Source organism: Bos indicus, chromosome 11, assembly GCF_029378745.1.
Source record: "Bos indicus isolate NIAB-ARS_2022 breed Sahiwal x Tharparkar chromosome 11, NIAB-ARS_B.indTharparkar_mat_pri_1.0, whole genome shotgun sequence".
Lineage (NCBI taxonomy): Eukaryota > Metazoa > Chordata > Mammalia > Artiodactyla > Bovidae > Bos > Bos indicus.
In genome coordinates, this window is record NC_091770.1 from 102,371,737 (window position 1) to 102,384,065 (window position 12,329).

Below are 12,329 nucleotides of genomic sequence, written 5' to 3' on the forward strand. Positions count from 1 at the left end.
AGGTGGCAGACTTACCCAGAGTCAGTATGGCGTGTGCTGCAGGTGTATTTATTTATTATCATTGTTACAGATTTCACCAAAGATCCCTATTAATTCCGATGTGACAGCCAAGTCTCTGAGGCCACATTTTCCCTGCACTGGTGGGCCAGGGCTTATGAGACTCACCCTCACCTTCAGGACACGTCCCTTCTGGTGGGATGTCCACCCATGTTCACCTTACACCTGAGGGATGGAGGCCAGGAGGCCTCCCGGCTCCCCATGGCCCCCGCAGACCGCTTGCCTGTGTAACGCTCACCATCCTCGCTGGGCCCTTGAGCTCACGTGGCTCTGGAGGCGTTAAGGGGGCCTCCACACTCGTGCTAGTAACTTCAGAGAATGGGGGCTGAGAACAAGAGGAGAGGTGGAGAGAGCATTGCCCGAGGACAGGAGGGCCAGGAGGCTCTGCTCCCCCTCTCCTGGGCCACTGGAGTTACCCTGCCCAAATCTTACATTTATTGGGAAATCAATACGCCCCGGGGGGTTCTCCTTCAGACCTCCCAGAAAACACAACGGGGGAGGGGCAGCTGTGGCCTGGGCCGCAGTACAGACCCCGAGCCTTTCTGGAGCACAAGACGGAAGAGAATGCTCAGGCAGCGGTGCCTTTTGATTTCAAAGGCAAACTAGAAAAAGGCAACAGTAAATCAATTAGTCCTAAGAAAGTACGTTTTCCCCATGACAAGAAGGACAGAGCATCGCAGGTGAGTGTGACGTGGGCGCTCAGAGCCGCTTGCATACTCGGGAACTGAGACCCGGAGGCATTTGTGACCCACACCAAAAGCTCATTTGGTCCTTTTTAATAAAGCATTTGTATACATCAAGAAAAGGATCTGATAGTCTTTTCTCTTTACCAATTCCAGTTTTTAAAATCCTGTTTTACAAAATTCAGGCTAACATACGTGTAGAGGGCAGCTTAAAGTGAATGGTGAAACTTCTTCAGAACGGCATCACCAGGCAGGATCCCCTCCGGGTGGGTGCCGCAGGACGTCAGGATTTATATTAAGTGATTAAGTGCTCATGTGATCTACGGGCAGTGATGGAATACATCTGAGAGGGGTCTTAAACAAGGCAGGGTAATCAGGTAATCCACCCTCTGTTGACCCCTGCCCCCGCAGGGACAGGGGTCTGCAGGGGGTGGCGGTGGCACCCTCAGCTCTCACGGGGTTCCTGATGAGAACAGGACGCCCACTCCAGGGTCCACCCGGAGGCCCTGTCCTGTGCAGGCAGAGGTTAACATACTTTCCGGGAGGCCTGGGGGCGGGAGGGAGGGGGGTGTTTAATCTGTTCCCTCGGCCGAGGCTGGGCCCGGGGTGCGGGCGGCGCCGCGGGGCTGGCTGGCCGGCCCCGCGCGCGTGTTCTGCTTTCTGACCTTGGTGCCGCCAGTCTCCATCCCGCTGGCATATTCGGAACGCAAGATTTCAGCCAGGCGCTGCTTACTCTGGGTCTTCTTCCTCTGAAGGTCAGGCCTGAGGAGCAGTGATAGTGGGGTGGGGGCGGGGGGAGAAAGGAAACTTTATTATTATTTCTTTTTTCCTTCTTCATTTGGGAAGAGGCGGATGGCAGCTGGTTCCGAGAGTGCGGAACTGACATTTTTGTATTAACAGAAGTACAATCCCTTCAATAGCGCTTGTTTTGATATTCTATGCACCGCAAGATTAGATACGCTGCTGACAGATTTTCATAACGGTGGCAAAATATCATGGCATTTTTAAAAGTGAGGCTTTGTTCTGTGTTGTTTTCACGGAAAGAAAAGAATGAAACACACTCATACTCTGATGGCAAATGAGGTGTATGATACAGCAGTTTGCCAAGGGATGGGGGGAAACCCACCCTGAAACTCACAACACTCTGCACGCCAGTGCCTGGGAACCCCCTGCCCTTGGCTGCCTCCTGGGGACCCGGCTGGGAGGCTGGTGGGGGCTGCGGTGGCTGCCACCGACACCTCTTCCCTGACTGAAGAGCCTCTAGTAATAATAAATCATTTCTGACCCTAAAAGTCCCACACCCAGGTGTGCCTGGGCAGACGGCGGCGCGGCATCTGCACCAGGGATGGACCCAACCCGCATGGAAAATGCCAAAGCCTGAAAATCAATGTCAGATGGTGAATCCTAGTAACTGGTTTCAAAAGGCAGCCGCTTCATCGTTTATTTGATCGGAAGATCAGAGGGGGAAATTTGTAGAAGTTCAATCGTACACAGAAAAAACGATTATGAAAACTGAAGAGTAAAATAATGCTTCTTAAGACAAGATTTTATCCAAAACAACAGGGTCGTCACCAGAGGATCCGTCTTGCTGTGCCCACGGTGCCTTCAACCCTGAGGTGGCACCAGCTTGGGCTCTAAAAGAAGGCTTCGACAGCATTCCCTTTGCTGTAAAAATCAGAGGATACGTCAGACTGAAAATAAATACAACAGAACTCCTTCAAAGCCCAGGAATTAACTACGAGACTAATACTGTGCCAGTAAAGTGATCAGGAAGTCTGTAACTAGGTTAAAGCTACCGTCTCCCTTTACACTCACACTGCAGAGGGTGGGGTGCACGTGATGGGGGGTGGGGGGTTTCAATCCATGCCAGTCACAAACGGGGAAAAATGCAAAGCCAACCTGTGCGGGGAAGAAGACTCGAAGCCGAGGCCGGGGCTGACAGTACCCTGTGGTTAAGGGTCAGGCGTCTGCAGTAACACGTGTGTGCAGTGCAGGACAGGGCGTGGTGAGGAGGTCAGAGCTGGCGCGGGGGAGGACTGTCACTCCACGAGGCAGGCTTGGTCACCATCTCAGATTACAGACGAGGAAACTGAGGCCGGAGGAGGGGAAGTACTGCCCCAAGACCATCCACCTCCCAAGAGCGTAAGCCAGACGCAAACATGGGCCATGGACACAAGCCTGAGCTCTTCCCACCAGCCGGTCCCAGATGGAACCACCAGGCGGAACAGGAGGGCCCAGCGGGATCAAGGATGACAAACCACCGCGATTTGACATGGAGGAGGCCTTCACGACTCACAGGGATGTTTCAGTGGGGCAATGCTGGCGGAGGCTGGAGGACAGGGGGAGCTGGGAGGGGAGAGCTGCAGCGTGAAGGGGGGACCGGGCCTGGAACCCTGCTCTGTCACTCACTAGCTGAATGACGTTGACGGGGGCCTCGAGCCTCCGCATCTGAAAAATGGGGACTATCCTTGAAATGTAGTTCACAAGCTTTGTGAAGGTGAAAGAGAATAAGACATATGGAGTGCTGGCTGGTGGCTGGCACATGGGCTGCAGACAACCACAGTTAACCCAGGGCAGCTCAAGTCCAGAGAGGCCAAGAGACTCCGGCTAGGCCGCAGGGGAGCTGGGACCAACGCTGGGGTTGATGTCAGCGCAGGGCTCTCCCTTTAAGATGGGCAGTGGCTCTAACCCCCGGGGCCCCGGTGGAGGTCCGTCCACGCTTGGGGCTCACGTGCGGGTGGCACGCAGCGGGAGATGGGCCTACAGCTGAACGCGCCCAGCGTGTTCCAAACGGAATGCTGCCAGTTCCCGGGTGTGCGGTTTATTTTTAGTCGGGTGACATGACAGACAGACTGGAAAGGTTCTGACAGGAAGGAATGCTTTTTCTCCCCTCTTGTTTGAAGCCAGGTATTCACATCGTGTATAATTTTAAATGTAACAACCCAAGTTTCAAAATATGCAAAATTTCAGTCAAAATATCCTCCCAGCAGCCTAAGCGCTACCACTCCGACGCTGGCTCCTGCCACTGTTAAGGCAACATAAATAACCAGCATCTTACTGGGGACTGATACGCTAATTGCCGGCAGTGCGGGGCACAGAGCAAGGATGCGGCCTGCTTCCAGCCCGGGTGCTCAGCAGCCACCTGCGCTCCAGCCGCTGGGCTCCAGACCTGGCATCAGAGGCCATGCCGAGGCGCGTGATGCACCAGTGCGTGCATGCACGCACACACACAGTGATTCATAGCTGTACACACACGCACGCGTGCAATGTACCAGCGTATACACACATACACACACAGTGTGACGCATGACTGTACACACACACGTGCAATATACCAGTGTATACACACATACACACACTGATGCATGACTGTACACACACATGCGTGTGCGATGTACCAGTGTATACATGCACACAGAGTGTGATGCATAACTGTACACACACCATGACACATAACTGCACGCACACGCGCCCGTGCGATGTACCAGTGTATACACGCACACAGAGTGTGATGCGTAACTGCACACACACGCCGCCCCCCGGGCCCCCCTCAGTCTGCCTCTGAGTCATGGGAGACCGGTCCTTCCGGGCTGACAAGCTCAGCCAGGCCTGGGCTGGGAAGGTGACCTCTCGGGCGTGGCTCCTGCCCTTGATCCAGGCCTGGGGCTCTGGAGGGTGACCCCTGGTGGGCAGGCGGTGCCTTGATCAGGAACATTTCTCAGGGTCTCCGAGTCTACCCTGACTGAGGCAGAAGATGCTGGCAGAAAGCGGGATGTGCTTGTCTTGAGGTTATGATCTCAACATTTCCTAGCTATTTTAGGATTCCTTATGATTTTACTTTAATCACTATTCTTCCGACTTGAGACCCAAACTCCAGCTCTTGAGTGACAGTCCAGAGAGCAAACAGGGGGTCCTGCCTTCCAGGCTTGGACCTCTTCTGCAGGAGGAAGGGCCTCGGGGTCGGTCCTGTACGGGTTCCCCCTGCTGTCAGGAGACACCCTGACAGGAGCCGCCTGCTTTTCCTTTGTTCTGGGGCCCAGCACCCGAACGGGTGAAGTACAGATGGGAAGATGAAACGACGGGTGCGTGGGGCCTCGGCTCCTTCTCCTGCCAAGCTGCAGTTCTCCCAGAAACTTGCCAACTTTCTTGCCCTCCTTGCCCTTCAAATACCCAAGCCCCTCTCAAGTGGGCGTCCTGAGCATCCACCAGAGTAATCCCGTAGTTACCAAGCAACAGATCAGTTTATCTAACCACAGGGAACTCCCTTGTAGTGAAGGCTGGATAACCCCCCCTCCGTTACTAGGCTGGATTACCCAGCAGGACAGGCAGATGCCACTTCCACTGCCAATGAGGTGAAATCCAGCCTAATTAGGAAATCAATACGCCTGCAAGGATGACCACTGAAAAGGAGAGCTCTCAGCACCTTCTCCCAACGTCACCAATAAATTCAGAGACAACCATCCTAGATAAAAAGTCAGTCTAACACGTGGCATGCTTTTGCAGGACAGAACTGTAAATTGTATCAGAGGATAACAGATGCATTTTTATATATTGTCTAGTCTCTCAATATTTTACATTTTACAGCTTTAGGATCATGCTTAGAAAAGTCTTCCTCATTCCAGCTTTTTAAAATATTCAAGTATACTGTGTTTCTTGAAAGGAAAGCAAACTAGTCAATCCCAAAGGAAATCAACCCTGAGTATTCATTGGAAGGACTGATGCTGAAGTTTCAATACTTTGGCCACTTGATGTGAAGACCTGACTCACTCACTGGAAAAGACCCTGACGCTGGCAAAGACTGAAGGCAAAAGGAGAAGGGGTGACAGAGAATGAGATGGTGGGATGGCATCATTGACTCAATGGACATGAGTTTGAACAAACTTCAGGAGTTGGTAATAGACAGGGAAGCCTGGTGTGCTGCAGTCCACGGGGTCTTAAAGAGTCAGACACAACTTAGCAACTGAACAACAACAATTTTCTTTGAGCCTGCTACTGCTTTAATTCTATCTAGATTTTATTTTGGTTTATGGTAGGATGGGAGAAGGCAATGGCACCCCACTCCAGTACTCTTGCCTGGAAAATCCCACGGGCGGAGGAGCCTGGTAGGCTGCAGTCCATGGGGTCACTAAGAGTCGGATATGACTGCACGACTTCACTTTCACTTTCATGCATTGGAGAAGGAAATGGCAACCCATTCCAGTGTTCTTGCCTGGAGAATCCCAGGGACGGGGGAGCCTGGTAGGCTGCCGTCTATGGGGTCGCACAGTCGGACACGACTGAAGCAACTTAGCAGCACCAGCAGCATGGTAGGATGTGGCAAATTCAACCTTTTCTTCCCAAGAGTTATCCAGTTACCCCAGTCACTAAATAAGAACTCTTTCCCCCATGGTCTTGAAATCTCCCTCTAGAACATTCCTTCAGACTCTCAGAACACTCTCTGCTGACCATATTTAGTGAGTATGTGATAATGGTGATGCTGATGATGCCAAACTGGCCGGGTAGTAGGTCCACCAAACATACTAACACACAAGCAAATACGAACTATGGGGGTGTTCAGCAAATTTAAATACGAAAGTAAGTCAAATCATAGCCACTGAGAAGATGGCTTGAGGCCACCTCCAGGTTTGCACCCTCCTGCCTGGCCCCAACCCTTGCAGATGAAGAAAGGCCCTGAATCTGAGGGGGTTTAGGTGGCTCTCGGGTGACAGCGAGAGTGACTGATAACTCCAGGGAGAAGGTGACAGGCAGTCCTCCATGTGCAACACAGTCGTTCAGGTACAGAACCCGCTAGTGTGGACGAGAAGGTCAGCGCACTGAAGGGACACAGGCTGTCAGACCTCTGACAGCCATGGAAGGGAAGGAAGTGCATCAGGCTCTTTAACCCCAGTTTATGTTTCGGCAGAGACAGGCACTGGTGGGCAGCCTGTCTTAAGGATGCCTTCTCTGCAGCATCTTAGGATCAAACCAACTCGAGCATCTGTAAAACTCCAGGGCCCCAGAAGACACTGCATTCCAGGTGAGCCCTGTTAGGCTGGTGCGAGCTATCCCAGCAAAGTGCCTGAGTGACTCGTGGACACAGAAATGGAGGAAAAGTGGGTCTTGGCCTCACCCCTGAGCGCCAGCCCCCTGTGAGGAGCCGGGCGCGGGCGGGTGTCAGGCCGTGCAGGTCCCAGGTGATCAGTAGGGAGATGCCGGCCCGCCCTGCCGCCTGGAGAGGAGCCGTGCTGGAAAGGGGACAGAAGCAATGCCGAGATGGCCGGGGTCTGAGAGCGACACCCTGAGTGAGAACCCCAGAAGTGCGTGGAGCTTCAGGGTTACCTAAGTGCCAGAAACCTTCCACGGGCCCCAACAAGATGTAAGCCGAGGACTCTGATGGTCCAGCGTGCCCTCCCCTGACGGCCCTCCAGAGTCGGCAGCTTCCTCCAAGCTGAGACTCCTTCCACGTCAGGAAAGGCCTCTACGGGGTGAGGCAGGGGTTGTGTGAAGGGAAAATGAAGAACACTTTATAAAGCCTAATTCTCTGTGAAACTGTCAAGATGGAGAAACACAGGCTGGACATGGAAACGATGAAGTTTTTGGAACTGGTGTGACTGCATCCTGTGAATACTGACTGAGACGGATGAGCTCGGGGCAGGATTCCGGCACCAGTCCCTCTGGGCCTGTCCTGCGCGACACTATTATCGGTGACTTGCATGACACTACAAGGCGTGTTTATCACACCTGCAGACCAGAAGCCAGCAGGGACAGCTAACACAACGGACGGCAGGACACCCACAACACCTCAGCAGGCCGGAAGGATGGGCTCACTGAAAGGTGACCCTGGACTGGGGCCACTGGAGGGCTTGCTGGTGGGTCAGAGAAGGCGGGTGGTCTGGATCGTCATACCTGCACACGGGCAGGGGATAGGCTGCCAGGAGTTTCCACCTGAACCGCGGGGCGGACCTGATGCCAAGGATGGGAGAAGCTACAGTGTGATGCCAGGAGGCCTGGGTGTGAGTCCCTACCCTGCCCCACACTGGGGAGGGACAGCACCTGAGGACACGGAGGACCACAGGAGCAGACCCATGGCTCTACGGGAGTCCGGCTGGGGCTGAGTGCCACGTGGGTGGCAGCCGTGACCCCTGCTGTCACCAGTGGCTGCAGTGACAGATGTGGCCGCCCTCCTCTCTGGGCCAGCCGGTCTCTACTGCATGTTTAGGCAGCTGGATGAGCCAGTTTTGAAAAGAACCTGGGTGGAGAGAAAAGCCACCCAGATGCCGGGCTGGACGTGGGGCAGCTGGAGGTGCCGAGGCAGTGCGGCTTGGGCCCGGCTGCCAGAGCAGAGCCACTTTGGGTGGGGGAGGACCCAGCGCCGCCCTGCAATGCCCGTGCAACCTGCTCTCTGAGTTTCAAGGCACCTAGTTCTCCCAGTGCCAGTCTGCTCACTCTCAAAGGATGAAACGAACCAACGAATCAAAGCGAGTATCAGAGAACCTATCGCGAAGGCACTCGGAAAGCGTTGACTATTATTATTATCAGCAGCTAGGAGACAGCAGACGAGGGGCGTCATCAGACACCTCACGCGCTGTCACGTGACCCGGGGCGGCTTTGATCAACGAGAACAACACCCTGTATTGTTCTGTTTGTAAATCACGCACATTCGGCATTTCAATCTCAGAGACTAAAGGCTAGAAGATGAAAATGGTCACTTTGGGCTTATTTCAGGAGCCCCAACTAGTGAGGAGGGTCCACCCTGGAGGCTGTGAGCACCCTACCTCCACCAGGAGCTGGAAACACAGCCTTATGGAATACCAAGGAGCACTGTGACCAACGGCACAGGGCGCAGGCGGCAGGAACGTTCAGGACGCATCTGTGAAGCCTGTGCTGTTTGTTCACAGACTCGGAGAGAAGAGGGCAGGGAGAAGGGAACACGTGTACTGGACAACGACTCCAAGCCCCGCTGGGTGCTGCGTGTCTGTCTTCTCTCCCCACGCTTCACACGACCTGATCATCCAAGCCCAGCCCCTTTCCCCTGCACCCTCTGCCTAGACTGGGAAGGAAATGAGAGAAAAAGTCGGACCCACATCTTGCCCATAGCTGTCTCTTCTCAAAGATATGTCTCAGGAGCAGAAAGCTTCTCCAGCCCACTCCAGGAAGGTTTGCTGCTCTGCTGGCTTCAAATCAAATCCTTCCACCTAGGCACCGAAACACCTCCCGCTCTAAGTCTGCTTCTCTTGTTACACAGAGAATTATCTGTTCACGTGGAAAAAAACACCCTTCACAGAATCCATCTACCGGTTACTCAGCCCAGTACTGACTCCAGAAGCCAGAAGCATCTTGAGCGTGCACGCAAGGCAGCAAAGCAAGGTGCGCAGGCTCTGGGGTCGCCCAGACTCGGGGCCACGTGACGTCTCCAAGACCACACACACGGACTCTACACAGCCCAGGGCACACGTGTACCCTTGGGAGAGATGCTGCCGCCACCAGCAAAGAACAGAAAACCCACAGGCAAAGAGCCACACACCACACCCCGGGATGTTGGTTCTCAAACCGCGTCCCCGTCCTGGGCTGTTCAGTGGGTAAGACATCCCTCCATACTTCAGACTGCTGCCAGAACCTTAGGACCACAGTGCAGACAGATCGCCTCTGAAGAAGACCTGGAGGCATTTCGTGTGGGCCCTAACCAGACGGAAGGTTCTGGGTCATAAAAGCAGAGAGGACGTGGAGGGCCGGTGACGGGAAGGAGCCCGAGGAACGTGGGGACAGGTGAGAGGAGGGGAGTGGTCGCCTTCAGGGGAATGGAAGCTGTGTGAGCAGCACGTGGAGAACCGGGGGACCGGCGTGCTCCCTCCTGACTTCTCCGTCAGTCTTTACTAGGGGAGCCTCAAGCCAGGACAAGGCGATGGAGGGCTGTGTCTTCTGCTGCACGAGGGCTCGTCTGGCATCTGCTGATGCATGCTGGGCCGGCCACATCTCCTGATTGCTGCACCAGGAAGGCTCCAACGGTGAATGTGGCCGTCCCAGCAGCCTCCCGGGAGAGGCTGTCTGGGTTCCTGCTCTGTTGTCAGTCCAGACTGCTTGCCTGAAAGTGTGCCCATGGTTCCCGCTGTCTGCAGGTGACCCAGGTGTGGAGGAAGCGCAGGGTCACCGTGAAATCCCTCTAATCGCCTCATTAGCCGGGTGGGGATGAGGGGGCGTGTGCTCCATGAGGAGGCAGAGAGCTGGTAATTGCACGGTGTCAGGTAGGAAAAAAACAGGGGTAGAAGCAAGGGCCAGATGCAAAGGGGCGCACGTGCAGAGCTGTCATCACGTGGAGCTCGGCTGCGGCAGAGGGCAGGGAGTGACCGACGGCTGCAGCAGGGTGCCGAGAGCAGGAGGGCCAGCTCTCCGCAGAGCCCTGCCTGCCAGGCTCAGCCTGCCAGGGCTGCCTGTGAACATGACTGGGGACCCAATAAACACATCATCCCTGAGCAACCACGGTGTACCAGGGTTCTCCGCCTGGGTCTCATAAGAGACCCAGTCACCGACCACGGCACTGGTCCTGCCCCATGTCCCGGTCTGGACGCTTCTTCTTCGTACAATTGTCCCAGAGAGACAATCCAGTGTAGGCTTCAAGGCTGCCCTTGACAGAGAAGCTGGGAGAATATACTCTTGTCTACACCCTGTGCAGCTTACCCAGGTTCTAGGTGAAAATTCTCTTTTAATCCTTGTTGTTGAGTCACTAAGTCATGCCCGACTCTGAATCCCCATGGACTGCAGCACACCAGGCTTCCCTGTCCTTTACTATCTCCCAAAGTTTGCTCAAATTCAGGTTCACTGACTTGGTGATGCTATCCAATCATATCATCCTCTGCACCCTCTCCTCCTCCTGCCCTCAATCTTTCCCAGCATCAGGGGCTTTTCCAGTGAGTCGCGTCTTGGCATCAGGTGGCCAAAACACTAAAACTTCAGCTTCAGCACCAATCCTTCAAATGAATATTCAGGGTTGATTTCCTTTAGGATTGACTAATTTGATCTCCTTGCTATCCAAGGGACTCTCAACTCTTCTCTAGCATCACAATTTGAAAGCATCAATTCTTTGGCGCTCAGCCTTCTTTATGGTCCAACTCTCATACCCATACGTGACCACTGGATTGGAAAAATCATAGCTTTGACTGTACAAACCTTTGTCAGCAAAATAATGTCTCTACTTTTTGATATGCTGTCTATGTTTGTGATAGCTTTCCTTCCAAGAAACAAATGTCTTTTAATTCCATGGCTGTGGTCACCGTCCACAGTGATTCTGGAGCCCAAGAAAATAAAATCTTAATCCTAATTCATCTTTAAACCACAGGTTCATGTGGCGAGCTCCTCACTGCCCTCCTGTCTTGAGGATACCCCATCACCTGTTGAGGACACACTCTTCCGGTTCCCAGGGACTGACGTGGTCTAGATGTTCCAGGTTTGACAGTCAAGTTCAGCGCCACTTCCATCTTACTCTTCAGGATTCCACATTTCCTTCAGGCTAAGGTCCAGCGAACTGACCCTCCACAGGGCATCTGCTCTGGTCTTGTCCAGGCCGGTGGAGGCCCCCACTGCAAACCCCCTCGTCTCCACGTTCTGCAGGTCAGTCCCCATGCCTCTTACACCGCAACACCGGGCAAATAGGGCCAGAGGCGTGGTCCTCCGCGGGACTGCTTCACGCTACGAGGAAAGTGACCGTGTGCTTGTTCTCAGGACGGACTAGCCGAGGAGCGGTCGGGGCTCCAAAAAGCAGGATTTGCTGTTTGCTGGGCTCATGAAACAATTAAGAGGCATCGGACTGGTTCCCATGCCACAACAATTCCTCTCTTCTCTTTCCCTTTGTCTTCCTCTCAGGATGACGGCAGGCTTTGAGGTTCCAGCCATCTATTCGAAAACACTTCCTGAGCGCCTACTATGTGCCAGGTCAGTGCTGGGGCTGTGATAAGAAAAACCAGACAGAGTTTCCACCCTGAGCTACATGGAGGCAGAGGAGGAGCAGACTGCACCCACACACGCAGACACCACAGACAGTGGAGGGCTGTGGCGATGGCAGTGTGTGTTGAGGGATGGTGAGGTGTCTGCCCAGGCAGGCCAGAGAAGGCTTCCCTGCAGGAGGGACAAGGGCCCGAAGACAAAGAGGAGAGGGGAGAGGCCCAGGCCTGCAGCACGCTGGGCAAAGGCCCAACAGGAGTATGAGGGAGCAGGGGTGTGTTCTCATCACGAGAGTAAGGAGACCTCACCGAAACACTGGAGGGAGCAAGGGCCTGATGGGTGAGGGGAGCGCCAGTCAGCAGGGAGCACAGTGGCTGCAGGAGACTCAGCAGCGGACTGTTCCAGAAGTGCAGTTTTGGGGATTCATGAGGTGAGGGCTGGGGAGCTAAGGGAAGAGACGGATCATCACCAGGAGGCCAGAGGGGCCAGGAGATGGGTCGGCAGAGCACAACACTGCCCTGAGATTGGGGGCGGAGAGACACCCCATGCGTCCTTTATAAACCATTGTGGAGAATCTCTGTTACACGTAATTAATGAAGAATTTAAGGAGGATAGTATACACATCAGTGGCTAGAAGTTATTAGTATCAGTGTAGAAGTTAAGCTATGGGATGTT

General features: G+C 54.1%; 1 protein-coding gene across 2 annotated transcripts in view; it reads right to left on the reverse strand.

The window, feature by feature from the left end:
- Positions 1 to 818: 818 nt before the first annotated feature.
- DDX31 (DEAD-box helicase 31) overlaps positions 819 to 12,329 on the reverse strand; it is a 73,484-nt gene continuing 61,973 nt past the window's right edge. The window contains exon 20 of one of the 2 annotated variants that reach the window (XM_019971056.2): positions 819 to 1,502. In XM_019971056.2, coding sequence (XP_019826615.2) covers positions 1,313 to 1,502 — 190 coding nt within the window. In that variant the 3' untranslated portion in view covers positions 819 to 1,312. Of the gene's footprint in view, positions 1,503 to 2,167; positions 2,406 to 12,329 lie in introns of those variants that run through there. The other variant, XM_070799507.1, reaches the window with a different exon arrangement.